Source organism: Anas platyrhynchos, chromosome Z, assembly GCF_047663525.1.
Source record: "Anas platyrhynchos isolate ZD024472 breed Pekin duck chromosome Z, IASCAAS_PekinDuck_T2T, whole genome shotgun sequence".
Taxonomy (NCBI): Eukaryota; Metazoa; Chordata; class Aves; order Anseriformes; family Anatidae; genus Anas; species Anas platyrhynchos.
The window spans coordinates 74,944,977-74,971,168 of record NC_092621.1 but is presented as its reverse complement, the minus strand read 5'-3'; the positions used below and the strand labels follow the sequence as shown (position 1 = coordinate 74,971,168).

The 26,192-nt window shown below is 39.0% G+C and overlaps 1 protein-coding gene across 6 annotated transcripts; it reads right to left on the bottom strand.

Moving 5' to 3' along the window:
• Positions 1-33: 33 nt before the first annotated feature.
• SMC2 (structural maintenance of chromosomes 2) lies at positions 34-25,415 on the bottom strand. Of its 6 annotated transcripts, none has more exons than XM_038170013.2 (25): positions 25,201-25,415; positions 24,690-24,924; positions 23,886-24,035; positions 23,084-23,206; positions 20,737-20,775; positions 20,444-20,554; positions 20,226-20,270; positions 19,470-19,703; positions 18,688-18,837; positions 17,789-18,022; positions 13,633-13,792; positions 12,975-13,092; positions 12,089-12,227; positions 11,714-11,833; positions 11,205-11,412; positions 10,527-10,662; positions 9,338-9,462; positions 8,390-8,583; positions 7,929-8,072; positions 7,457-7,651; positions 6,694-6,894; positions 5,719-5,835; positions 4,032-4,192; positions 1,349-1,496; positions 34-482 (listed from the first exon to the last, which is right to left on the bottom strand). In XM_038170013.2, exons 2-25 carry the CDS (start codon positions 24,855-24,857, stop codon positions 333-335), a joined length of 3,570 nt encoding a protein of 1,189 aa, XP_038025941.1. In that variant the 5' UTR covers positions 24,858-24,924; positions 25,201-25,415; the 3' UTR covers positions 34-332. The 6 variants fall into 6 exon arrangements, with proteins under 6 accessions (XP_038025941.1, XP_038025939.1, XP_038025940.1 ...); XM_038170011.2 differs by having other exon boundaries at positions 25,148-25,319; XM_038170012.2 differs by having other exon boundaries at positions 25,064-25,218.
• Between the last annotated feature and the right edge of the window lie 777 nt (positions 25,416-26,192).

Below are 26,192 nucleotides of genomic sequence, written 5' to 3'. Positions count from 1 at the left end.
AACTTATAACATTCCTCAGCTCACAAAGCAAGCTCCTACATACATGCATTTATTTGTACATGCTTGAAGAGTGAGGACTAGAATTGTCAATGGGATAGCAGAAGAATTAGAAGCAGCTTAGCTAAGAATGCAGGCAGTGGTTGTCCTGTGAATTAAAATTCTTATAAGCTAAAAATATACATTTTTAAAAGAATCAAGGCCAAAAATGTTGAAATTAGCAAGTTGAAAGCAGTTGTTTTAGGTCTTTCTGCAGACCAGGGACACACAACGCCTGAGCAGCCATTACTGCAGCTGATGTGTCACTCAGTTTCCTCCATCACCTTCTGTTTTTTCTAAGTCCTATTGGCTTTGTTTTTAGATACATTATTTTTGTTCTGCTGCTGGCTGTATCTTGCAACTGTGGATGCACCATCAATAAACTTGGTCTTGTAGAGGACATTGGCGTTGTTAAACATTCCATCCTTCAAGGACACCACAATAAACTAAAACAAAACAGAAAGCTTAAAATAAATACTCCTATCCAAATAAAGAGTTAAAAAAAAAAGATTAGAAAATGCATCCAAAAATATATATTTTACTTTACTTGGATAATGTCTTAGTACTAATTCTTAAGAAAGTAAATCTAGATATAGCTGAAGCCCAGCAGAACGTGCAAGGCTGGTTAACAAACACCCACAGGTCAGACACTGTAGCTACGAGCTGTGGCTGTGGTCAGTCCCAGTGCTTGGTCTCTTCAGCCCGTGGTGTCAGTGACTATCAGGAAAATGTTGCCATGTAAAAATGCAGGATCCTTTGTAAGCTAAAGATATAACTCAAATTATTTTACAGTACTGGTAACAAATACTCCCCTCTTTATCTAATTTAGAAAGGTTGTATCCACCACCAAACAGAGATACCACTTCTCAGTCTGAGGGATTTCTTCAATTCTACAGGTAATTTTTACAAGTGTAGGCCACAGTGATCCAAAGAGTCTTTCCAGTGCCTGACTTATTTTAACAGGGATAAAAATGAAATACTTTTAAGTTCAGGTTAAAAAACTCTAGCAAAAAAACAAAACAAAACAAAAAAAAAACACGGGTCATGCCTCAAACTGATCATATCGCAGATACTCCTCCCTATTACTGCCTGCTTTTTTTAGCCACTGCAACCATTGCTTATGTTACAAGGTAATGCTTAGAAGAGGTAACGCTTAGAAGTTTCAGTTGCCACATCGTAAGGGTCACGTCCAGCTAAAATGACTTTGTGATTAAAAAAACACTGGAATAAAAAATTAAAAACAGTTGAGAATTTGTAGGAGCAGACTGCTTCTGAAAATAAGAAAGTGAATGAACTAGTTTCACGGTCATACCTGAGAGTGACGGAAATGAGCACTGAGCATCTGTCCAATATTCTGGGTATGAGAGAGATCAAGTGCTGCATCCACTTCATCCAAGATGTAAATTGGGGCAGGTTTGAAAAGAAGCATGGCTAAGATGAAGGACAAGGCCACCAGGGATCTAATACAGAGAACAAGAAAGAAATGTTTTATGTCCATTGGAGAGACGACTTTCACTTATTGAAGGCATTGTTTGGGAGTAATGAAATGCTCTCTCAGAAGCAGATTCATGCTTTCAGTTCTGGAGACAGTAACAGTTTCTGCCACAATGCCTGCCTGGCCCCCTGACTGTGAGGATTGCGACTGGGCAAGCAGCGACTTTCCATCTGCGGTCCCCAAAATCCGAAGGGCACAGCTGTATCAGCTCGATGTCCCCACATCCGCGGGGCTTGATGGGATTCACCCTGCAGTGCTGGAGGAGTTAGCAGCTGCTACAGCCTTTTCAAAGGGTTCTGTAAAGGGTTCTGTAAAGGGTTCACAGCTGGGTTTCCCCAGAGCTCCAGTCTGCGGCCAGCTCTCTTCAATGTTCCCGTAGATCAGCCGGATGAGGACTTGAATGCATGCTAAGTGTGCAGGTGAGTTGAGTTGGAAGACACCTTAAAGGCCATTTAGTATATCTGTGCTCGGGATTGCCCTGGCCCAGCTGCAGAACCTTCCACATGGCCTTGTTGAACTCCACGAGGTTCGCACAGCCCCACCTCAGGCCTGCCCAGGTCCCTCTGGAGGGCAGCCCTTCCCTCCTGTGTGCTGGCCACACTACACGGCTCGCTGTCATCAGCAAACTTACTGCAGCTGCCCTTGATCCCAGTCTCCGTGTCACAGACAAAGATGTTAAACAGCTCTGGTGCCAGTACCGACCCCAGAGGAACACCACTGAGCACTGATCTCCATCTGGACACGGAGCCCCTGACCACAGTGCTTGGATCGCAACAATTCCAACAATTCCTTACTACCGAGTGCTCTGTCCACCACATCCATGTCTCTCCAATTCAGAGGCAAGGATATCAGGGGGGACAGTGACAAGTGTTTTGCACAGACCAGGCAGATGCCATCAGCTGCTCTTCCGCTACCCACCAATGCTGTAACCCCAGCGTGGAATGCCACCAGATTCGCCCTATCTGCCCTTAGTGAGGCCGTGCTGGTTGTCCCCAGTCACCTCTTTATTTTCCACCTGCCAGGTTCCAGGAGGATCTGCTCCGTGATCCTGCCAGGCACAGAGGTGAGACTGACTGGCCTGAAGTTCCCTGGGTCTTCCTTTTCTCCCTTTTTAAACATGTTATGTTTCCCCTCTGCCAGTCAGTGGGAATGTCACTGGACTGGCACAGCTTCTCAGATATGACGGGTAGTGGCTTATCACCTATCTCATCGGGTCCCATGGATCTGTGCATGGTCATGTTCCTCAGATGGCTCAGACCTGATCTTCTACAGCCAGCAGTTCTTCACTCTCCCAGTCTCTGCCTTTTCCTTCTGCGACTTAGGCAGTGTAGCTAGAGCACTTGCTGGTGGACTGAGGCAAAAACAGTCTTTGAGTACCTGTCTCCATAACCCAGGTAACCAGGACTACTGTTTCCTGGAGGAGAGGGCCCACATTTTCCCTAGTCTTCCTTTTTTCACTGTTGTAATTATAAAAACCATTTTTATTGCCCTTTGACATGTCTGGCATTGACATTTTCTTCACCAAGGCTCATATGATGCTTTACCCATTGACCTGCCTTTGTCTCACTTAGTAAGCTCTCCTGCTTTTACCTTTCTGATTTTCTCCCCTATCCCAGCTGAGGAGAATGAGTGAAATGCTGTGTGGTGCTCATCAGCTGCCCAGGGTTAAACCACAACAACCCTGTGGGTGCTCAGATGCTGTAGCAAGCTTCCAAAAGAGGTGGTATATGCCCCAAGACTGGCAGTGTTGAAGAGGCAGTTGGACAGTGCCCTCAATAACAGACTTTTGTTTTGGTTAGCATGAAGTGGTAAGGCAGTTAGGCTTGATGATTTTTGTGGGTCCCTTCTTTTTAAGATCATGCTGTTGCTTCACCTATTCTCAATTCTGAGTTTTGCAATGCTGTTTTTCAACTTGCAGTTCTTGAAAAGCTCTGGCTTTTTCTCTACCCTTCAAGAAGTCTTGTGCCTCTATTCCACCTCTCCCTAAATTCTGTTTCTGTTTTTTAACTAGGTCAGTTTTTCCTCAGAAGTTGCAAAGAAGCACATGCCCTACACACCAGCAGATCACTGGAGAAGAAAACTTGGTCACCATGACACCGCTTTGAATCCAGGGCAGAACATGTCTATGCTGATTTTTGAGGTTACAACTCGAAGACTGGAGTACTTAGTGTCAACTGTACCTCACTATTACCCAGTTACTGCAGTTTTTCCATTACTCATTTTCATTTTTGTCGTTTTGTCCACTTCTCCATGGAGTAAAATGTTGCTATTACATGCCAAGCACTGCATTGTTCTAAGTCAGGTTCCTTCTTGAACTAAATTGAATTAAAAGTATTTTGAGTATGAAGCCAGGATGGAAAAAGACAGAGCCCTTGACTTGACCAGGAAAAAGATTAATTTCTTATGTTAGTTCTAAACTCTAATTGGCTAGACATATCAACTATATATGCAACTACAATGGAATAAAACAAATTTCGAAACACCCACAAAATTTACTAACCTTTGGCCTCCACTAAGTTCTACCAAGTTTTCCTTCCACGTATTTCCTAAGGCAACTTTGAACTCCATACCATTGAAGACTTTTCCAGTTTTATGGACTGCTAACATTGCTTTGGCTCCTGGTAGAAGCATTGAGAAAATTGAATCAAAGTCTTTGTTCACCTAGAAGACCATGAAAGATGTATGAACAACCTTTGAATCAAAAGCACAAGCTGCTACAAAAACTTAGCAGTGAATTCTCATGTCTTAAGTTTAGAAGATATGGTGAAAAAATGTTAGTACAGCATCTTTTATTTCTGCTATACTTAAAATGAAGCAAGACCTAGGAAGGTATGTAGGACACCTTAGACCGAGCATTTTATAAAGATCAAATAAATATACTGGAGGACTTTTGTGCTGTCAGCCAGGAAAATGGTTATGCCCTGCCTCAGATTTACTTTTTTTCTTTTTCTTTTTTTTTTTTTTTTACACCAGATTTATCAAGGGTCAATTAAAATCCTGATTAAAAGACTATTAGAAGTGTAAGCATCTCATAAGAGGCACACGTGGGCATCCTCACCACTCTACTTCCTCCAGGACTACTTAAAAAACGTCCACATATTGAGTAGGATGCAACTGTAAGCCTAGAATAAAAAGCTCTCAGGGCAAGGAAAGCATCTGAGAAAACACTTGTTCCACTACCCATGATGCTTTTAAACATAAAATTCACATCCTTTTGTCAAACAAGATTTTGCAACAAAAAAGAACAGTGGTATCTTGAGCATGGGCAGTAATAATTAAAGCCAATAGTTAATTTGTGAGCATATGAAGTTATTTGAGTAGGTATAACCAATTTTCTGAAAGGCCAAGAAGTACAAATTCTCCAGGCACAGAAAAAAAAAAAAAAAAGTGTCAATAGTTTTACAGGTACTAAGGGAAAAGGAAAAATTTACACTATTTTTTTTTTTAATAGTTCATAACATGAGAGGACTAGCAAGAAAGCAGAGTACTTACACAGCAGAAACCTAAATGAACTGTTTCTACCTTCCAGTCAGAGTCCACAGCACCAGTTTGTATGGGGCTGTTCCACAGAGCCAGAATTATTTTAATTCTGGTCAAACACCTAAAGAGTGATTCCTTTCAGTACCTAAAGGGGTACTACAAGAAAGCTGGAGAGGGACTCTTTATCAGAGAATGTAGTGACAAGACACAGGGAAATGGTTTTAAACTGTGGGTGCCCCATCCCTGGAGGTGCTCAAGGCCAGGCTGGATGGGGCTCTGAACAACCTGGTCTGGTGGGAGGGGTCCCTGCCCATGGCAGGGGGGTTGGAGCTGGATGATTTTTAAGGTCCCTTCCAACCCAAACCATTTCAGAGATTTCAGAGATACAGTCTATGTAAAAGGCAATGACTTCAGGATGCAAGTAGCTTAACTTTCATTTTATTTTTGTGAGCACCAAAAGAGAATGGTAAATAGTTTGCAGTTTTGAGTGTATCTCCACAATTTTCAGAGAATTCCTATTTTATCCTCAAAAGTGAGATGAAGCAGGAGAAATGGAAGTGGCTGCTTTGTAAGTTAAATACTAGGCAACGGAGATTAGTTCTGGAAAGATTTTTTTCAAGGAAACACGCAAGAGTAATCTAAGATGAATCTGATTCTGAAGAAAAAATACGTGCTAAAATGTGAAAACTGCTTTTCAAGTCACATACCTTTTGCCAAGCAATGTGTAAAGCTTCATTTTTCTTCTGGTCAAGCTCTTCAATAGTAGCAATAATTTTTTTCTTATCATTCTCTACAATTCTTTTTTTCTTCATCAAGTCATTGTACTTATGCAACGAGAAGAGAAGATTGATCTCAATGAACTTTAGCATAAAATGAATTTGAGCACACACACAAAAAAAAGTAAAACTGTAACTGTGAAACGGCAATTATCCACAAGATTGAAATCCAAAGCATTTATTTAGCTGTATGTGGGACTTACGTTTTAGGATATTATTTACAAATTAAAGCATTTGAATTTCCAACAGTCAGCAAAGGGGAAAACCAATGTTAGTCAAAAATTTGCACCTTGTTTTCAAGTTAATCATGATTCATTTGCCTTTCTAGGCAAAGTATGCAGATAGGAAAAACAGACCTATTCTAATCAAGAAACAGTATTAGAAGTTCAGTGAGTGAGTCAATGGATGGTTTTGAGACAAAACTGTAATAACCTCAAGATACAGGTGAATTTAAGACAACTCTGGAACATCTTTAAGCTATCTTCTTTAAGATGAGCAGGTTTTTGATCTGCAGACTTTGATGAAGTATGGATTTCTCAGATGCTGTAAGAGATATCACCCAAGCTTGCCTAATGGCAACTTAGAATGGACTGTTGTGGAGGAATTATTCTTTTGACTATTCTGAATCAAGATAATCCATGACCTGGCTTACTGGTGCACTATCAAATAGTTAAAAAATATAGTGTGTATCAAAGATCTAACTAAGGTTCCCTGCTAACTCATGAAACCTAGCTTTATTTTTGGTGTATTCAGAAATATAGTATATGAAAATATAAAGCTTCATATAAATAAATATAAATATATATTATTAAAAATATAAATATTTATATATAAATATATAAAAATGTATATAAATATATATACCCACCTGCCCAATCTTTAAAGGTTAATACACAGAATGCTTACCTTTTCTTCTGCATCAGAAAGCATGTTCATATATGACATGTTCACGTTCTTCTCCAGCTGCTGTTTTTTTGCCTGAAGTCTCTGCACCTTCTGACTTACATCTTTAGGATTGTTGGCTTTAAAGTCATAGTATGTGTTTGGCTGACCAAAAAGATGTTTCTCGGAAGCTATCCACTCATACTCCTTCAACATTTTGTTTACCTGTAGACAAGATACCATGTGGAGGCTTTTTTTTTTTTTTTTTTTTAATTCTGAATTAAAACAAAACCAAAACAAACAAACAAGAAAAACCACCACCATCCTAAAATTACTCCAAAACATCGATTATTCTACCCAACACAACATAGGATAGCTTTACCATGCCTCATGTGATTTCTAAGGCAAACCAAGATTTTTGAGGTGCTTTCATACATGCTTTTCATATGTCACTTGGAACATGTTTTATTTTCTGTATCTGGACTAAGCCATAGTCACTGAGTATTTGGATCAATTTCTTTAACTGGTTACACAATTTGTTCCTAAGATCAGAATAGTCTTTTCATTGGCCACCTTCTCTGTGATCTAGTTTCTATGAATCCATACTGGTAAGCTATGCTACAATTTTTAGTTTCTTCTCCTCCTTGAGACAAAACTTTTCACATTAAGAGCTGCAAATACGACAACGCTCGTCATGAAGAAAGGCTATTTCCTTTTCATGTGGCAAGGAAAATAACCACTCTTGGTCACTAGATGCAAGGAAAAGTATGGTTCTGAAATACCTTACCTTGGTAGTGGCATCAGCAGCCTCTTGTTGATACTTGCTCATGTTGTGCTCTAACGTTTTAACATTAAGCTGCAATTCATTAGTTTGTTCTCTGTATTTTACCGCCTCTGCAGATTTGGCTTCAATCTTTTTATTCTGTACTTCAATGACTTCTTTCTGCTTGGCCAGCTCCTTCTGGGCTTTCTCTACAGATTCCTGAAAAGAAATTCAGACAGCTATTTATTAACTTCTTACAAAAGGAGATGTTAAACAGTTGTTAGAAAAGAAGGACACAGCAAAGTAGAGGAAAAAATTAACACATGGCAATAGAGCCAAAAAAAAAACTACGTAGGCTAAACATAAATGACTTTATTAAACATAAATGAGCAAGAAAATCCAAACAACAAAAAAATACACCATACAATTTAAGCTTTAGGGGATCATATCTCCAGTAACTTGAAAACTGATAATGAGATTCGGTATTCACTTTTACCTTGGACTTGGATGCCTCAGCTTCCGTCGCGGTAACTTTCTCCTGGTAGGATTTGATTGTTTTCTCTGCAGCCTCAATTTGTTGCTTAAAGTTGGCCTCTTCACGTTTTAGCTCTTCAAGTTCCAGAAGTAATGCATCAACTTCCTAGACAGATGTTTTCAGATGTATTAAGGTCTACTTAAGTGGAAGGAATTAACATTCAGTTTGATGTATTAAATGAGGTAGAAGATAATAGAACAATTGCTCTTCAGCAAGGGAACAATGTTGCAAAAGAAGCATCAGCAATTTCTACATGTTAGTGACTACAAAGTTTTGAAGCTGGCAGGATTAAAATTTTAGGAGAATCAAAGTTTCTGAGTACTGGAACCTCTTCTGATAGTGAGAAAAATTACCAACAACCTTTGGGCTGCCAACAACTCTTTCACCATAAACGATTTTATGATAACAAAAGTAAGTTTTACCTGCTGCTTTTCTTTTGTTTTTTTGCTTGAATCATCAGCCTTCTTCTTGCTGTCATCTAACTTCTGCTGGACATTCTTTAGTTCTTTTTCACGTTCTGCTTCTGCATTTTTCATTTTATTCTCCAATACCTTGTATTGTTCTTCTGCTTTCTTTTGACTCTCTTCAGTTTTCCTTAATGTCTCTTCACACTCCGCTGAATCAAGAAATGTAGCACTAAGACTGAACAGTGTTCTTATCGTTAAGCTTAAACCCTAGCCTCCAATAGAAATAAGTTTATCTTTGCCTCTACTAGAAAAAAAAGTCGTACATTTGCTAGTTACTGAAGTCAGCTATTTCAGTGATTCCTTTAAGACACTAAACAGAAAACCATTTGTTAAAGAAAACAGGGGCAAATCTATGCCAAATCTGTTGTAAAAGCAAGTTATTAAACAGCTACTCAACAAGTTACCTCATCCATAGTGTACTATGTCCACGTTATCATTTCTGTCCATTTTTGTCTTTACTTGATTCCTTTTACATTTTTCCTTAGAAATATCAACAGTACTTCTTTCCACTACTTTCCTGTCATTCAAACTGTTTATTTTGCTAACCTTAAATGTGTATGAAAACAGAGGGTTTGGAAAAAACAGCCACAAAATTACTCAGCTATGGAATCAAATCCATTAAAAATGTCTCTGTAAAGTCATTTTTCTTTCTATTTTAAATAATATAAAACCCCTAATAAGGATGTAAGCTTTACAACAAAGCTTATCTGAAGAAACCTTGTCCCAATCCCACCTATGCTTGTCAGCTGTGATTCTGTATCTCTGTATACTCCAAAAGTATAAAGCTAATTTTCAAAGCTGTTTTTTTTCCCTTAAGCAAAGATTCTGCTACTTAAGCAGCCAAACCATCTCATTCTCTGCAATTAGTTTTCAGTTACAAGATTAAAAACATATTTGTCTCACCAATGGTTTTTTTCAGAGCAAGCAGCTCTTCCTCTTGCTTGTGATAAGCATTTTGCTGAAGCTTCATTTTCAGTAGCTCTGCTTCTTCAGACTTCATCTCCCACTCCTGCTTCAGTTGCTGGTACCTTTGAAGAAAGACATGATATGCTGCTAAAAGGAGGGGTACCCAGCACTTCAGCTTTGAAGTTGAAATAAATACTGTACTTCCCATTCCAATGAGAGGTACAATGACTATAATACAAATAAAATTACATTTACAGAAGACCAGTATATCTTTATAAAGATAAATAAACATGTAAGTATAAATATCTTTTTAAGTAATTTTGAAGTTTGTAGGTAAATTATTATACATGTCATTCATTATTGTGTAGCCCTGGTAAGGTACATTAAAAACAAATGCAACACATGGAGTTTGTAAACAATTCAGAGCTCATGTCTTTCCAGCCAGTTGTATGACAGGTGCTACATAGAATCAGCAAAGAAAAAAAAAGTATCTAAATGCAAAACTCATTCCTTATTTTGGTCATATTTCCAGAACCTGTTACGACTTAAAACAACCTGAAAAATAAATCGAGCAGGAAGATAGCATATTGCATAACACTACTTTCTTATGGAATTTTTATAGAACTGACTAAACATGTATTTTTATATTCCATCTTTTAAAAACATCTCCAGTAATTAAGTAGCGCAAAATTCAAATATAGTTAAAATTATTTAACTTAAATCCTTATAGCAGTATAACTCAAAGAATCATTTCCCTTTAGTACCTCTGTACTTCCTTTGGAGAACACTAAGAACTATCACAAACTGAAATTCTGGATGTGTGTTACAAAATACGACTGAAACCATTCTTGAGTGCATTTCATGACAACTCCTGAAAACTGCAGGTGATCTCAAATAAATATTATTGTATGCCAAATTATTATGTTTTCTTTTTCTTCTGCATTACACCAAATAATGTTTTCCTGAAAGAGTTCTCCAAAACTACATTTGCCTTTTGACTGCTATAGTTACAAATTAAATTATGCAGGGAAAGGGGGTGGGAATCATTCTTTTCTGCATATTAAATTCGCAACAGGCCCTATCCCCTCCAAAAAACTTTTTTTTTTTTTTTTTTTTTTTTTTTTTTTAAGATTTATTCATAGCCACATAAGACAAATAACAGACCATTTTATAGGGCAAACCTTACTTTTCAGAAACATTATGTAAGCTCGCCAGCTCTTTCTCTATAACGGCAAGTTCAGACGTCTTTTCTTTGAGACTGACTTCAGCTTCTCTCTTTTCTTGAACTTTTGACAATATTGGTACAGTTTGTGTACCTGCACCTATTCGGTGAAGAAAACACAAAGTTAATCTAATTGGAATTAGATTCAGCCCTGGCAAGTGGTGAATTCTATATGGTGACTATTATGCTGGGTTATGCTTTGTTCTCGTTACGAACAGAAAAACAGGTGGGCTGAAATTACAACAGCTCTCAACAGGGAGAGACTGCAAACGAATTTTGTGAAATCAAGCAACTTTAAATGTCATTTATGAAATCACGTCAAATTAATTATGAATTACCTCAAAAAATGCTTGAATTCATAGCATTTCTTTAACTTTATTCCAAGAGATTTCAATAGCTAAAAAAAAGATTTATAATACATAGTATTTAAAATAAAAAGCAAGTTACACAAATAGTTTGCCATTTTCTTCCTAGTTTAATACTTTTACTTAAGTGTATGACCGCCAAATCTTTGCTCAAAAAGCATTATTACCAGCAGGAGCCTAAAACAAAAAACATCTCTATTCATTTTTGCAAAAACTTATGCAGAGCAATAAAGAAATCAATAAGAATACAATATTATATGGAAAAAACAGTAATTGCCTCCACTAAGGGTGCCCTGGGGATCAAATACATCTCCTTCAAGCGTAACACTTCTTTTCAATATCCTTCTGTCAAAAGTCACTTTCTTAGCATTATCCAAGCCTTTACAGACCAGCGTTGTTCCAAAGACATATTCCATTGCCTTCTGTAGTTCACAATCATACCCAATTAAAGAAATGGCTAAATGCACATCATCAGAATGTTTGACCTAGAAATAAATGAAACGTAATTAGCATGCCTTAAGATATAAGAATTTTCAAATTCCATTTGTCTTCTTTTGATAAAAATACTTTCCAAAATATCATTACATTTTAAAACATAATTTCAATTAAAAGACAATTAAAACCAGTTTAAACACTGCATAGCTCAACCTATACAAAAGGAAAAAAAAGAAAGATACCCTCAAACCCTGTAGAAATTCTTTTTAGTATGGCTATTACAAAGCTTATATTTTTAGCAATAAATTAAAAAAAAAAAAAGGCAGCACACAAGTTTATTTATTTACATACCAAGCTTTTGGCCAGATTAACAATTTCTTGTGCAATACACTTGGCTGAAATTTTGTTTAGTGGAATGATGGTGTATCGATGCTTTAGCTGACCCTTTTCTAAAAGCTTCTGGCCAGTAGCCTAGAATGAATGAGAAGAGTTACATGTCAGAACATACCTAAATATCTAAGTGATTTGAAAATTAAGATAGTATGGCATTGCATTTGGATTACATTGTTGACAGTAACTATGCATTACCCTTTTGAATTAATCTGAACATGTACACGGGTCCAAACCACCTCTTAAGCATACAGTCATTATGCCCATGCTTGCTAACCTTGAATCCCATGACCTAATCTCAGTATTCAGAGCTTTGTATTAAAGTAATACACATACCTCTGTATCCACAACAATGTGATAGAGTTTTCCTCCACCCACCACTTCTAGGGCTTTTGCTGTGGCTGCATCTTTCAGGGTGAAAAGAGTTACAACAAGGCCCTTCACAAGGCTTGAATCCCAATTCTTTTCTGGATGTCTTAAAAACAAACAAACAGTTATGATAGCCACATGTTCTGTTTTCTCCCCCATATCTTTAAAAAATATATTAAAAGCTATTTCTTACACCATAGTTTGCACTGTTTAGTAAGAATGAAAAATCATGGAAAATAAGCAGCAATAGGTTAAACTAACTACTTTACAGCAAGAGACTTCCCAACAAGTCAGTTACAAAGGCAAAAGAAGAATGTCCTTCCTGATTTTGGTATGATTTGTAGATTTTACTCTGGGTCCTGTTATTATTAGCACAGCTATAGGAATATGTTCTGAGTGATTTTTACATAAGCAAATAAATGTGGGGATAATTATATTTGATTGGTGGAGACAGACACAACATTGACTTCCACAGAGCAAGTTTATTCACAGTCCTCAAAGGGAACTCTAAAAATTAATGGTAATTAATTGTACAGACTGTTGGATACTGTACTTTCAGCTATGAACCTTGACTTCCGGCTTACAAACACCATGTCACTAAACTTTTACATTTAAATGATTTTGATAAGCCTGTATTTTAAGGATGACTGCATCCCTTCCCCTGCTGCTCATTAATTCAGCTAACATCTCCTGACTTTACTCATCCCTCCATTTGCATCAGATAAGATAATCATAATTCACTGCCAGTAAAAGAAAGACAACAGTTAAGGAATTGATAATTCTCTTAAGACCATACGTAAAATGCACCAAAACCCACTTTTAAATGTGTTTCAGGATAACACTGAGATCTTACTTGTATTCAAAATGTAGGTGAGGAAACTTTGCTACTAAGCTGTCATATAACTGTCTCAGCTGAGCGATGTCTTGAGTCAGTTGCTTCTTTTTTTCTAAAAGGTCTCCTTGTTTTGCATCTGAAGAGTTGAACACAAGACACATTCAGAGCACAGAAATCAAGTAGCTTAAAAATCAGTATGCTGCACTGCTTATATAGGTATTTATATAAGTAGAGAATAGAATTTCCATCTTAAACAAATTAGCACTTTAACGAGATTAAACATGCAAAGAGCAAAAAGTCTCATGTCCTTCTGTGAACATGAATTGAAATTGATTCAGCAATATCAATTTATACTTTTGCATATCTTTCATGACAATTGTTATCTGGAATAAGAAACAATAAGACAAATTTTATGTAGGAAAAAAATGGAAAGAAACAGGGAGATGGGTCATTTTTTTCCTTCTAAATTCAAGCTTAAAGCTCAAGCTTTAAAAGTGTTGTCTTACAGTATATCAAATTAAGTTAATTCAAACTACTTTCTGTGAAAGGCAAGAGCTGTTGAGCTTTGACCAGACAAGTTGTGTTGCACATGAAAGCAGTATACCTATTTTTTTCTGTTCCTTCTATATGTCTTCCCAGATTCCCCCCAAATAATTCACCAGAAGTCTATACAAACCTTCATATCTTAGTTTTTCCATTTGATTCTCTAGATTTTCTTTTGCTTTTTTGACAGCTTCAAAGGCTTCTTGGTCTTTTTTGTAGCTCCCATCCATCTTTTTAACTTCCGCTTGTTTTGTCTTTAATTCCTGCTGTGTATATTTTAACTTCATTTGGGCCTATAAGGAATAAGAAAGTATGGAACCAACAGATCTCTAAGGAGAATCTTTGATTATGCATTTAGGACATTAGTACTATCTCAGTCCTCCCTTGATTTCCTTAAAAAAATCCCACTGTTTGTAACAATGGCAAATAGCAGCCCCGGCCTTTAAAATTAAGGGTACTGGTGATTTGTAAATAAAAGCACAAATCATGTATCAGAGTGGGTTTTTGGGCTGTGACCCTCTTAAGCCATGTGTATGAAGACATTGGCCAGCAGGCAACCGGTGTCATGAGACGGCAAGGCAAGAGTTAGTGCTGCTAGCCAACCCCATGGCCAGTTTAAAACAGCATGAATACATATATAAACCCATTCCTGGGGAGCACCAGGGACGAGTAGGACTGCAAACAGGGACAAAAAAGTCTATGTCGCAGTTCATGCAGGAAGGGGAATGCACTCAAGTCAGCAGGTGGCCTGCTCGGCCTGCCTGCTCTGCTCACCAGCTGCCCTGTCAGCCTCCCCAGCCAACAACATCGCTTAAATTCACAGAATCCTCTAGGTTGGAAAAGACCTCTTTAAAGCATTATCAGCTGGGGAGAGAGATACCATTAGGAACACTGACGTTATGCCAAGGGATGGTGTGGCACTGTCTTGAGGGTGGCAGGGATAATGTGAGAATCTGTGCTGCTCCACAGAGCTCTGTGGGCTCAGGAGGACACCTGGAATGCCCAAATAGCAATGCATGCAGTGTGAGGAACAAACAGGACAAACTTGAAGCTTCAGTCCTCTCCCAGAGCTGTGATACCATGGGCATTAGTGAGACTTATAGAAAACATTAGAAAGGCCCACAACTGGAGTGGTGGGGGTGGAGGGCAACTGGCTGTTCAGGAGGGACAGGCAGGGCAGGCGAGATGGAGGTCCTTGTCCTTATGGGCAATTTCAACTTCCCTAACATAAACTGGAAATAGCATACTGACATGACAAGCAAGCCTCAGCAATTCCTAAAACATATTGAAGATAACTTCCTGTCACAACTACAGAGTGAACCAAAGAGGAAAGGTGCCCTCCTAGCTCCATTGTGAGTGCCTTGTGGGACAGGTGATGTTAGGCCACAGTGGCTCTCTTGGCCACAGTGCAACTGCAGCTTTCTTAGGAGGGTAGGTCTCGGTCTTTTCTCCTTGCTAACTGATGACAGTATGCATAGGACCAGCACAAAGCTGCACCAGGGGAGGTTCTGATGAGATATTAGCAGAATATTTTTTTTACCATGAGGGTGGTCAGACACTGGAACAGGCTTTCCTAGAGGTGGTTGGTGCCCCAGGCCTGTCAGTGTTTAAGAGGCTGTACTGGGTCTGGCTGGGATGTTACCTTTCCCTGCAGCAGCCCTAGTGCTCTGCACTTGTAGCTGGAACAGCAGTGTTATCACACCAGTGTTGTGTCTGCTGCTGACCAGTGCTGGCATGGCACTGGGCCTCTCTCCAACCCTCCTAGGGGGTGGGCAAAAAAGTGAGAAGAGAAACATCACCAGGGCAGCTGACCTAAACCAACCAAAGGGATATTCCATACCATATGATGTCATACTCAGCAATAAAAGGTGGAAGCAGGAAGAAGGGGGGAGGGGTGGGCTCTCGTTGAGAAAACTTCGGTCCTCCTCCCGAACACTGGCTACGTGCACTGAGGCCCTGCTTCAAGGATGAGCATCGCTCATTTCTGGGAAGTAGAGAGTAATTTCTTTCCTCTGAACTTCCACATAGCCTTCATTTGTTTCGTTTGTTTTTCTTTTTTTCCTTTCCCCCTTTCCTTTTTTTTCCCTTTAAATTGTTTAGTTAATAATAATCTTTCCTTAATAATAAAAATAATAATGATAATAATTATTTTTTCCATTTAATTAAATTATCCCTATCTCAACCCATGAGTTGTTCTTTACTTTACTTCTTCCCCTCCTCATCTAAGGAGAGGGAGTGAGAGCGCGGTTGTGGTGTTTAGCTGCCTAGCACGGTAAAACCACCACAGTCCTTTTTGGTGCCCAACGTGGGGCTCAAAGGGTTAAGATAAGAACAGAATTGATTAAAACGCTTACAACTAACACACTTATTTGCTAGTCACCATGTTCAGTGTCCTGTTATTAGTGGCTTGTTTGATCATATGTCATGCTATCCGTGCCATGTTCTCCTTTCTCCTCTGTAGCACCATCCTCGGATCGGATATAATCTGTGCTCGTTATTTTTTTGAATTCGCTGCACTGCCAAGCACTGGCCTTGAGTTTAATTCAGGCTCTGCACTGTTATCATTTGGATCTTATGGAAACTAACTTTTAGAGAATATTCAGAACTACACTGCCTTCCTTTCCTCATCTGGATGTCAGTTTATGAATAATGTCAGGAATGGTACCTCCTCCTTCTTTCACAGTGGGCTAATTACAACAGTTTGGAAGTATTTTGAATATCTTTGTGTAACCCATGTATTGCTATTTCAAATTCTGAATAACGGGTTTCCTCTTCTCTCTAAGGTTAGTCGATTGTTTAGAAAGCTTACCCGGGAATCTGTCTCGAAACAGTCTTGTGGCGAGTGGCAAGGTGTGTGGGAGGATATAGGCAGGTACCTGTCATGGGTGTCTCCTCCAATAGTTTTGAACTTCACCCCTGAGCAAGTGCTAAATCCTAAAAACCTGACAGAATGTTTGAGAGTCGTATGTCCTGACCCTCATAATGCCAGAGAACAACAGCTTGCAGCATTGTGCTGTGTCCTGGCTTACTCCTATCAAACACTGTTTAACATCATCCAGCAGCTTGAAGAGTGGGAAGAAGTCTCCGAGTCTGATGACCAGGTAACACATGCTGTGGCTGACCCAGAGGATCTAACCAACTATGGTATCAGTCGCCCCCATCGTCAAGTCAAAACAATGGAAACAGAAGTCAGCTCGTTTAGTAAGGGAAGAAGCCTCTAAGGAGGGAGAAGGGGAAAAGGCAGGCACCTCTAAAGCAGAGCCATCACAAAAACAGCAGGAAGAAGAGATGAAAATCATAAAGGAATCAGAAACCACTCAATCCTTATCCCTGAGTGAATTGTGAGAAATACGAAAGGATTACGGTCGACAGCTAGGTGAACACATCCTCACCTGGCTGCTTCGATGCCAGGGCCAATAGCCAACAATTAGAAGGCAATGAAGCCAAGCAGCTGGGATCCCTCTCTAGAGAAACGGTAATTGACAAATTGGGAGAGGGACACAGGTTCTCAGCCTCTGGAGCTGAGTAAAACCACCACAGGGGCACTGGGACATTGTCCTCAGTAACATGCTTTAACTTTTGGTAGCCCTGAAGTGGTCAGGGTAGTTGGACTATATGATCTCTCAAGGTTCCTTCCAACTTGGAATTCTATTCCAAGTATTTGGATACAGTAATATAAATTAGCACATGAAGAATGTTCAAGAAAGGGAAGAAAAAAGGTAAAATTATGTGGCGGAAAGACACCCTTATTATTTTTTTCTGAAATAATTTTTCCTTAAATGAGACAAGGAAGGTGCACGTTTAACTCAGAAAATTTATATCCATCATAAGAACCACAACAGCAGAAGTTTGCTATCTTAAGACAAAAGATGTGGCATCTGTTTCAGCTGTGTTGCTGGCTCACAATGTAACTAAGGTGAAAACTGAGGAGTTGTTTCTGAACTATCCACTCACAGTCATTTATTTTGATTCTACTAGTTATAATATAGAAATAATTTAATTCCTACAGTGTAAGCATATGTCATAGGTAGCTGTCTTAATTTCTTCCTATTCAATACTATTAGTCATCTGAGTCCTGATTTATGTCTCAAATGCCAGTTTCTGTACTTCCTCATGGCCATGTTGTAGCTTTTCCCTAAATCAGCACAAGATTATTACTTTCTAAATAACCTGTTTAAATCAAAGTTACCTTAATGCTTACGCCTACCTACAAAATATCTTGCACAGATATTCTACAAATCTTTTTCATAGATGTTCCAAGAGTGTGTTAGCAGAGCTTTGACTCTTACCTGTTTAGCCTCTGTTACAGCTTTGCTAATTTCATTTTTGCAGGTCATCATCTGGTCTGCAAGAGTAGCTTCTTCACCATCACCGTTCTTAGACATGCCAGCATGCACAGCATTGAAATTCTGTTGGGCTGCAGCTAAAGCATCTGTGTCTTTTTTATTTTCTTCCTGTAAAGCATTTAGTTCTTCCTGTATCTTCTTTAATTCTTTCTGCTTTGACATGAATGCTTTAGAATCCTTTAGCAAACAAAAAGAAACAAACAAACAAAAAAAGGAACAGAGAACCTAAGTCCAATTAACTTCAAATACACATTTACATGTTGTTCAGATGCATAGCTACAAGTACTTTCACCAACTAAATTTCTGTAACCTTTTGTCAGGTTTTCTGGTTTTGCAATCCGTCTTTGCATATTTCAAATGTGTAGTTGCCCTGTGAGTGCACTGAAAATCTACAGAAAGATGAAAGACAGGAACAGATGACAACTGCACAAGAACTAGCAAAAAAAAAAAAAAAATAGCCATCCCTAAAGTATTTATTCTTTGAGTGTTCCTCTTTCATGAAAATAGAATTAGATGTCAAGAATATTAAACATTTTTTTTTCCTTTAATTTTAAGAATACCAGGCCTCCAGAGTGGAGAACATTTTTTGAAAGAATTGGAATACCCTCCTGAGATTAAAAGAAAGTTGCCAACAATAGAGAGCTTCACTTTCTTCATCATCACATCTGTTTTTAATAGGAGCCTACTACCTGTGCCATGTAAATTAAATAATGCCCTTACTTGTTTCTGCCTTCCTGGTGATATTCTTGCCAATCAGCTTTGGAGAAGTAAGAAAATAGTGCTGTCCCCTCAATCTGAACTACTCTAGCGCTTAAGAAGAAAATTATGTATAAAGGTCTTACCTCCTGCATGCATTTTACCAGTTCTTTGTGCTTACTCTCTTCATTTTTTAAATTCTCCTTCAAGAGATCAAGAGCACTTCTTGCTTTAGCATCAAGTCTTTGAAGTTCTGAAAGAGTAGCTTCAAGTGACTGGAACGCATCACCAATTTCCTACAATCAGAAACAACAGAAATGTAATGTAATGATACAGTATCTGTAATATTTCACCTGTTCACAGATATGCATGCATAGATGATGAATGAAGCAGACAGACTCCAATGCAAACAGGCTACATCCTGTATTCCCTCAGAAATACAAAATGATTTGAAGCCACTAGAGCTCAACACTAGTTATGATGGGATACTGCCCCTGTACAAAAGCTGCATTTCGGCATCCAAACACCCTGTGGGCTCTATCCTGGATCTAACCAATTTTGCTGCCCCCATAACTGAGGTCACTAGTGACTTGAACGTGTTTCCTGTTTGAAATGTGTTTCTTTTGAGATGCTAACAAAAAGTGAAAAAAAAAATCCTGGCAAAGTTTACCATTGAATGCACAATGGAAACAAGCGGAAAACCTTATCTTTTTCAGTTACTAATTTACAGCAATTGGTAATAAAGCCTTTCAGACATGAAAATCTTAAATGGACATCATTTAGACAGTGGCTGTGAACGATAATGAGCAGTGTATGAGCTAAACAAAGTGCCACAGGAAGATAAAAATCAAAGGGTATATTATCTAGAAAAGTAATTTCCTGCTCATATAATTCCTTCTATTAATACTTTCAGACAAGTACATCTCACCTTGTTCCTTTCCTCTTCCAACTCTGCTATTTCTTTCTGAAGTTCCTTTGCCTTCTTCTCATTCTCAGCCAATGATTCTTGAATCTTTCCTATCTTTGTCTGTGCTTCCTTTAATGTATCAGCAGTGTGTACTTTTGTCTCTTCAGCCAGAACAAACTGATAGGCTATGCAGAGGCGGCTGAAATGCTCTATTTCTCGCACTATGTTTTGGTACTCTAGATAGAACATTCGTTGCTGAAAAGAAAAGATACCAATTAGAAGAAAAAACACTAAAATTTAGTGGAAAAATATTATTAAGTAGGACTGCTATAGAAAACTTCTAAGTATTTCTAACATTACTGATATATGTTGATAAGAGGAAGGATATTGTACATTGTACATTGTACAAGGATATTGTACATTCTATTGTACATTGCAAACCTGCTTAAGAAAATCCTAGATAAAAGTACACTTGTAGCTGATTCCATAGCAGGAACTCCACTTGACACAGGATTTTTAAGAACTAAAATAGAAATTTAACTGCTATTTTTATTACTTCTCTTGTTTAGTTCTTTCTCCTTACATTTCTCTTCAGGATTTCTTGCAAGTACTGCACGTAACATTGTCTGCATTTGGACAGAAGATAAATTTTATATCTCCTAAAAGATTCTACAAAGCCTGAAAACATGTTAAGTCTTAGCTACCACACACTAGTTCAGAGCTGCTGGAAGTATTCAGTACTTTAAGGCCTCTGCCACTCTTCTAATTATTACTTACCTCTTTCAGTTTCTCTAAACTTGGAGTGATCTCTTCATTTAAGACCTGAAACACAAACCAGAACATCTGTATTCGGATTTTTAAAACTCTGAGTGTTAATGGCTAGTTCCACACACAGAAGTGAAATATTGTACAAGTTAAAAAAAAAAAAACGCGCTGCACTAGTTACTCAGTATCTAGAACAACTAAAAGAAAGTACACTTTCCAACATATAGTACCGTTTGAATTTCTTTCAGTTTGGCTTCCTTCTTCTCTATGGTTTTCTGGACAGCCATTTTCTTGCATTCATACATCCTAGTACCAGCTGCTTCTTCAACCATTGACAAAATCTAAAATAAAACATCAAAATTCTAACGTTACTTCTTTGTATAACGTCAAACAATTCAGAACTGAGTTGAACATCATATATCCCTACTTTTTGTTGTTGTTATTTTCCACCCAAAATACTGATTCCTGTCATTCAAAATAAACCAGTAAAATTCCAGAAAAAAAAATCCCACAGTTTTCTTACCTCTGGTGGCTTCATATTTAGGACTTTGGTAATTCGTCCCTGGTTATAGAAAGATAAATCAAAAATGATGACGATTTACCATGCTATACTAAAAAATAAAATTAAAAGTCACACATAAATTTTATATGCTATACTGCAAGCTTAAACACTTTTTTTTTTTTCCCTGTAAGGATAATCTAGTTTTATACAATCACTTTGCAAATCTTAAACCACTTCTTAATTGTAGGTTGGCTGTTTGGTCACTTAGCTTGTATCTGACAAGGGGGAGCAGAATGGGTGCGATACTGACTTTTTAAAAATAAATAAATAAATAAGTAAACAGGAAATTGGGACAATGCTATTTTGTGATACGTGGAATAATAATTCATGTCAAGAAGATGGTTGATGTTAATAAAGAAGGAGGAGATGGGGGAGTGTGGCCATGGGGTTCAAAAGCCCTGTGGTTGGTGATAACATCTTAACAATGAGGCCATCGGGAATGTAAAGAGTTTAGAGGGAATAAAGAAGGGTGATTCAGGAGCCACCCCATGCCATGCCAGTCTCAGGTTGCTTGTTCTCCCGCTCTTAAGGCATGGAAATTGCTGGGGGGTTGCTGGCTGCTGTGCAAAGTTGTTTGACCAATGACAAGTTGTTTGAAAAGGACTGCTGTGGGGTGAAGGGTATAAGAAGGGAGCCTGTCCTCAAGAAAAAAAAAAAAAAAAGAAAGAAAACATGATACAATGAAGTTACGTCATCAATAAATCAGTAGAAAAAATAAATGAATAGGGACAGGCTAGCAGAACAAGGACCAGGACGGGAACAGGCACATTGATCGCCTCATGAAAATAGGTTCAGCCAAAGTCAGCAAACCGCTCAGAGAAGCTTGTACAGAAAGTCGCTGGAAATAGGCACACCGGAGCTGGAAAGAAACTCAAGCTGAGAGAAGCAGACCCTCGCTGGTCAGCAGTTGCGCATTATGGGGAATCATACGTCCTAGGAACAAAGACTGTCCTAGTAACCTTACAGCTTATTCCCTTTATTAACAATCGGACAGTTTATGATCCTGAAACATGGGACCAAATTGAGGTCAGGGTGTGGGACTCTGCTACGAAAAACGACAAGGTTGCACTGGGATTGCTCGGCACCTGGCGAGCAGTCTCTGAGGCCCTAAAGAGCCATGTGGAGCCACAAATCAGAAACGTGTGGATTGCCAGATAGTGAGGGAACTGCTGGTTCGTTCACCGGCATTCCTGCTACACCATCAGCCCCTCTGCTGCTACAGCCATCGCAGGCCTTTGCTGTTACGCCCCCTGCTGATCTGGATGTGCCTTTTGACCCAGGCCCTACAGGCCCTGAAAAGGAGATGGAAATGTTTCCCTTTGAAGGGGACACATAAGGCCCAAAGGCCCAGTTGCTGAACAACTTAAAGCGAAACATATTGTTCCCACGACTAGCCCTGGAATTCTCCAGTGTGTGTAATCAAGAAAGGAATGGAAAATGGAGATTGTTATATGATCCAAGAAAAATTAATGAAGTCATGGAAGATGTGGGAGCACTTCGACCAGGATTACCAACTCCAGCTATGCTCCCCCAGTCATGGACATTATTAGCAATAGCCTTCAAGGATTGTTTGGTAAACACTTGCCTTTTAAAGCTTTGCCATATTTATGTTTCAATCGATACTTTTTCTGATTGTGCATCTGTGTAGGTTTAGTATGTTAGTATGTTATCCGTGGGTTTTGTATGTTAAAGCAATGTTCTGTATATTTAGAAAGTTCGATGTTTGTGTGTGTGTGTTGGTAGAGTGTAGACTCCCTGTGCACCCGGCGCTGTTTACTTGCCTTTTATAAATGTTACTAAATTCAGATTGAGTTGTATCTTCATTTATAACAATTTGAAACAGTAAAGCCTATTATATTTTATTATTCCATCCAAATATTTCAAAGATTTATTTAGTCCTTGTATTAAAATTTGTAAGGGTCTTTTCACTTGATCGACTTGTCTCAACTGGTATATCAACTTCATACAAAATATTGATTAACATAGAATTTACCAAACAGGAAAAAAAGCGTTTTTTTAAATGCAATACTAAGAGAAAAACTTATCTGATAAAGATATAAAAAGGGAAACAAAATTGGTATATGTTTTTACAAAAACCCTACAATAAGGCATATGAGAAGAAAGAGTAAGAGCTGAAAGTTATGTTTCTGCTGGAAACCTTAGCTACATAATAAATATTTGACTTGATTAAGCTGCTTTTCGTTAATTAAGAAATTAAGTGTTCTTCCACTACCTGTCCTGCCACAAATTTAATGACACTTCTATACTTTTTGGATTTTAGATTTTTGGATTTTTTTGCACACAATACCTGCATGATGAGAAAGTGAGGGTTATTGACATTGAGTCCAACAGAACAGAAGAGGTCCTGTACACGAGTGTTGGTAGCATTCAAGCCATTGATGAGATACTTATTTTTACCTCCAATGACAACCTGGGCAAGAAAGAGGAGCAGAAGAAACTTCATATCATTTAGAAGCAGCTTGATTGTGGGAATACAAGCTAATTACTTAAAGGGATCAAAAATCTGAGTAAGTCCCATATTATATAGCCTTGCATACACATATGAAACATCAAAACAGATCTGATCGGTATTTCAGATGTCTTTTTAGTGCTAACATAAAATAATCAGTCACAGAGGGCAACATTTTTGTTCTGGGTTTACAAGACAACTTCCAAACTCTGCAGGTTTTCTTATAAAGGCTCCTGTGCTCTTGGAGACAAAATTCAACACACAGGTCAGAAATTAAGAAGAAAGACATAAAATAGAAAATCAGAACTTGTTTTAGGAGCATAATACCACTGCTATTACGTTTCTGTGCAACTCTGTAGAAAACATTATTGATATACTACATTTAATTATATAGAAAACATTATTGATACACTGTATTTAATTATGCTAAATTTATTTCCCAAGTAATTTAAAATTTTAATCTAGTACACTGGTTCCACTTCTACAGTCTGTTACTGATCACACTGTGGAAACATTGCCTCACTTACAAAAAGTCAAGAAGTTTAAAATTTAAGTTTTTTCCCCCCTTTAAGAATCACTCTATTGAGTATGGTAAAAATGTATGCAGATTTCTACACAAATACATACATTAAGAACTCACCTGCCTGGTGATGGTGATCTCATCACAGCTTTCAAATCCCAGTGGGCTCCGTTTCTTGTCAGTATTGTCAAAGATAATGGACACAGTTGCTTTACTAACTCCTGCTTGTCCATTTTTATAAACAAGATCCTGCAAGTTGGCAGCTCGCACCTAAACACATGGAATAATTTTTAAAAAAATTTGAATGAACTTCAAAGTGTTTAAATGTGAAGAATTTCAGAACGTGTAAAACCACAGGCAGAGCATTCACATTATAGTGAGTTACCTAGCTGTTTCTGCATGAGATTCCTGACAAAAACAGGATGTCTGTTTAGAAGAATAAAAAGCTAGATGACTAGTTCATCACTAGTGTCTGTATTTTAAAAATATTTATTCCCTATGCAGTTCAGAAGAAAGTGAAACAGAAAGTGTTCCTTAGAGGTCTATTCAATTGGCGTAGAATTACAGTGGGGAAAACAACATCACATGAGAACAAAGACTCAGTTTGATCTCAGCACACACAATGTTTACATAATATGCGTTTAATACAAACATACGTATTTTCTTTTAAATGGCAACCACTGTGAGAAAACGGCTTTTTGCTTCTTCTGATGAAACAGCTGGTCAAATTTTGGCAATCTGATCGAGAAGTGCAGAGGTTTAATGCAAATAAGCAAGTTTTGCCTTTAGTCAGCCTCAGGCTGCTGCCTCCGAAGTGGTATCTTTTCGGACAGAGGCACCACTTCGTGTCTTCCGCCAGAGACCACTCAAAAGGCGGTAACAAAATGCTGCTGACGGAAGAGAGGCCTGTTCAATCCTCCTTACCTGCGTCAGGTTGGTGATGCCCAGCACGAAGCAGATGGAGTCCAAGATGTTCGACTTGCCGCTGCCGTTCAGGCCGGTGATGGCGTTGAACAGCGGGTCGAAGCCGTCGATCTCCGTCCTCTGCGCGTAGGACTTGAACCCGTCAAGTATGATCGACTTGATGTGCATCTTCCCAAGCGACCGGGCCGCGTACTCCTCCCAGGGATACGGAGAAACGACTCTTGGTTGTAAATACCTGTTTTGAGGGGAAAAATATATAATAAATTAAAAAAATAAAAAATAAAAAATCGCGTTTTGTGTCAGGCACAGCTGAACGCCAACGGAAACGGGAGGAGAACACGGCTGTGGGAAAGGAAACAAAGGGAATTTTTTACCCCGAAGCCTACTTCGGACCTCGGACCAAGGAAAATAAAGGCTAATTATTAATATCTCAGGCGAAGAAATAACTGGAAACAGACCCCAGCAGCCCGCCCGGCCCCGCTCCTCACAGACAGCACCAACCGCCACCAACCGACGCTTCAATTTTGGCGCCCGCGGCCGTTGCAAGGCTGCGCCCCGGCCGTGGCTGTCCGCCGCGCTGCCTGTCTCCGGTGGCGCGCTTCGCACCGTTCCTCCTGTCTGGGGAGGGAGGGAGAGGCGGGAGAGGGCCGCTGCTGGTTGGAAATAAACGAAATAAAAAGAAAAGGGCCCCGGGCGGGGCGGGTGGCGGCGCGCTCGGGTCAGGCGATCGCGCAGGGCGGGCGCTGCTGGGGGCTGAGGCGGGCAGCCCTGAGGCGCGGGGGGGGGCCGTGTAAGCACAGCGGAGGAACGCTGCTCTGAACAAAATAAGTGCAAAAATATTTTTGTGGCTGTTCACCATTACAGAGTTGATTCCACTTGTGCCTAATAAAGACCAGATTCAAAGCTTGTAAATGTGTTTCCTTGCAAGAGCACTGGGTGCCTGGTGTTGTGTTGGTTGTGATTAAGGAGGCATTGGGGAGGCACTGGGGAGGCAAGGACAATCCCCAGACATGGACTGTATATCTCGAAACAAGACATGGGAACTCATGATAAGGAAGCGGCAGACGGACAGAGAAACAAATGTAAGGATTATACATCTCAAAACTGGACATTGGAGTTCATTATAAAGATAAAACAAACGGAAGAATTAGCAACAACCAGCGCTTGCAATTAAGAAACATGCCAACTCAGCAGATTCCTGCTGATAAATTCAAGACTGCTTTCCGCTTTGGGTATGCACGATAGGTGGAGAGATCCCCCGTGCATCCAGCGCTGCAACAAAGAATATACCACTACAAGGAATTTTGGCTTTGATCTTTGAATCAATATATCACAGAATCACAGAATTTCTAGGTTGGAAGAGACCTCAAGATCATCGAGTCCAACCTCTGACCTAACGCTAACAGTCCCCACTAAACCATATCCCTAAGCTCTACATCTAAACATCTTTTAAAGACATCCAGGGATGGTGACTCCACCACTCTCCTGGGCAGCCTGTTCCAA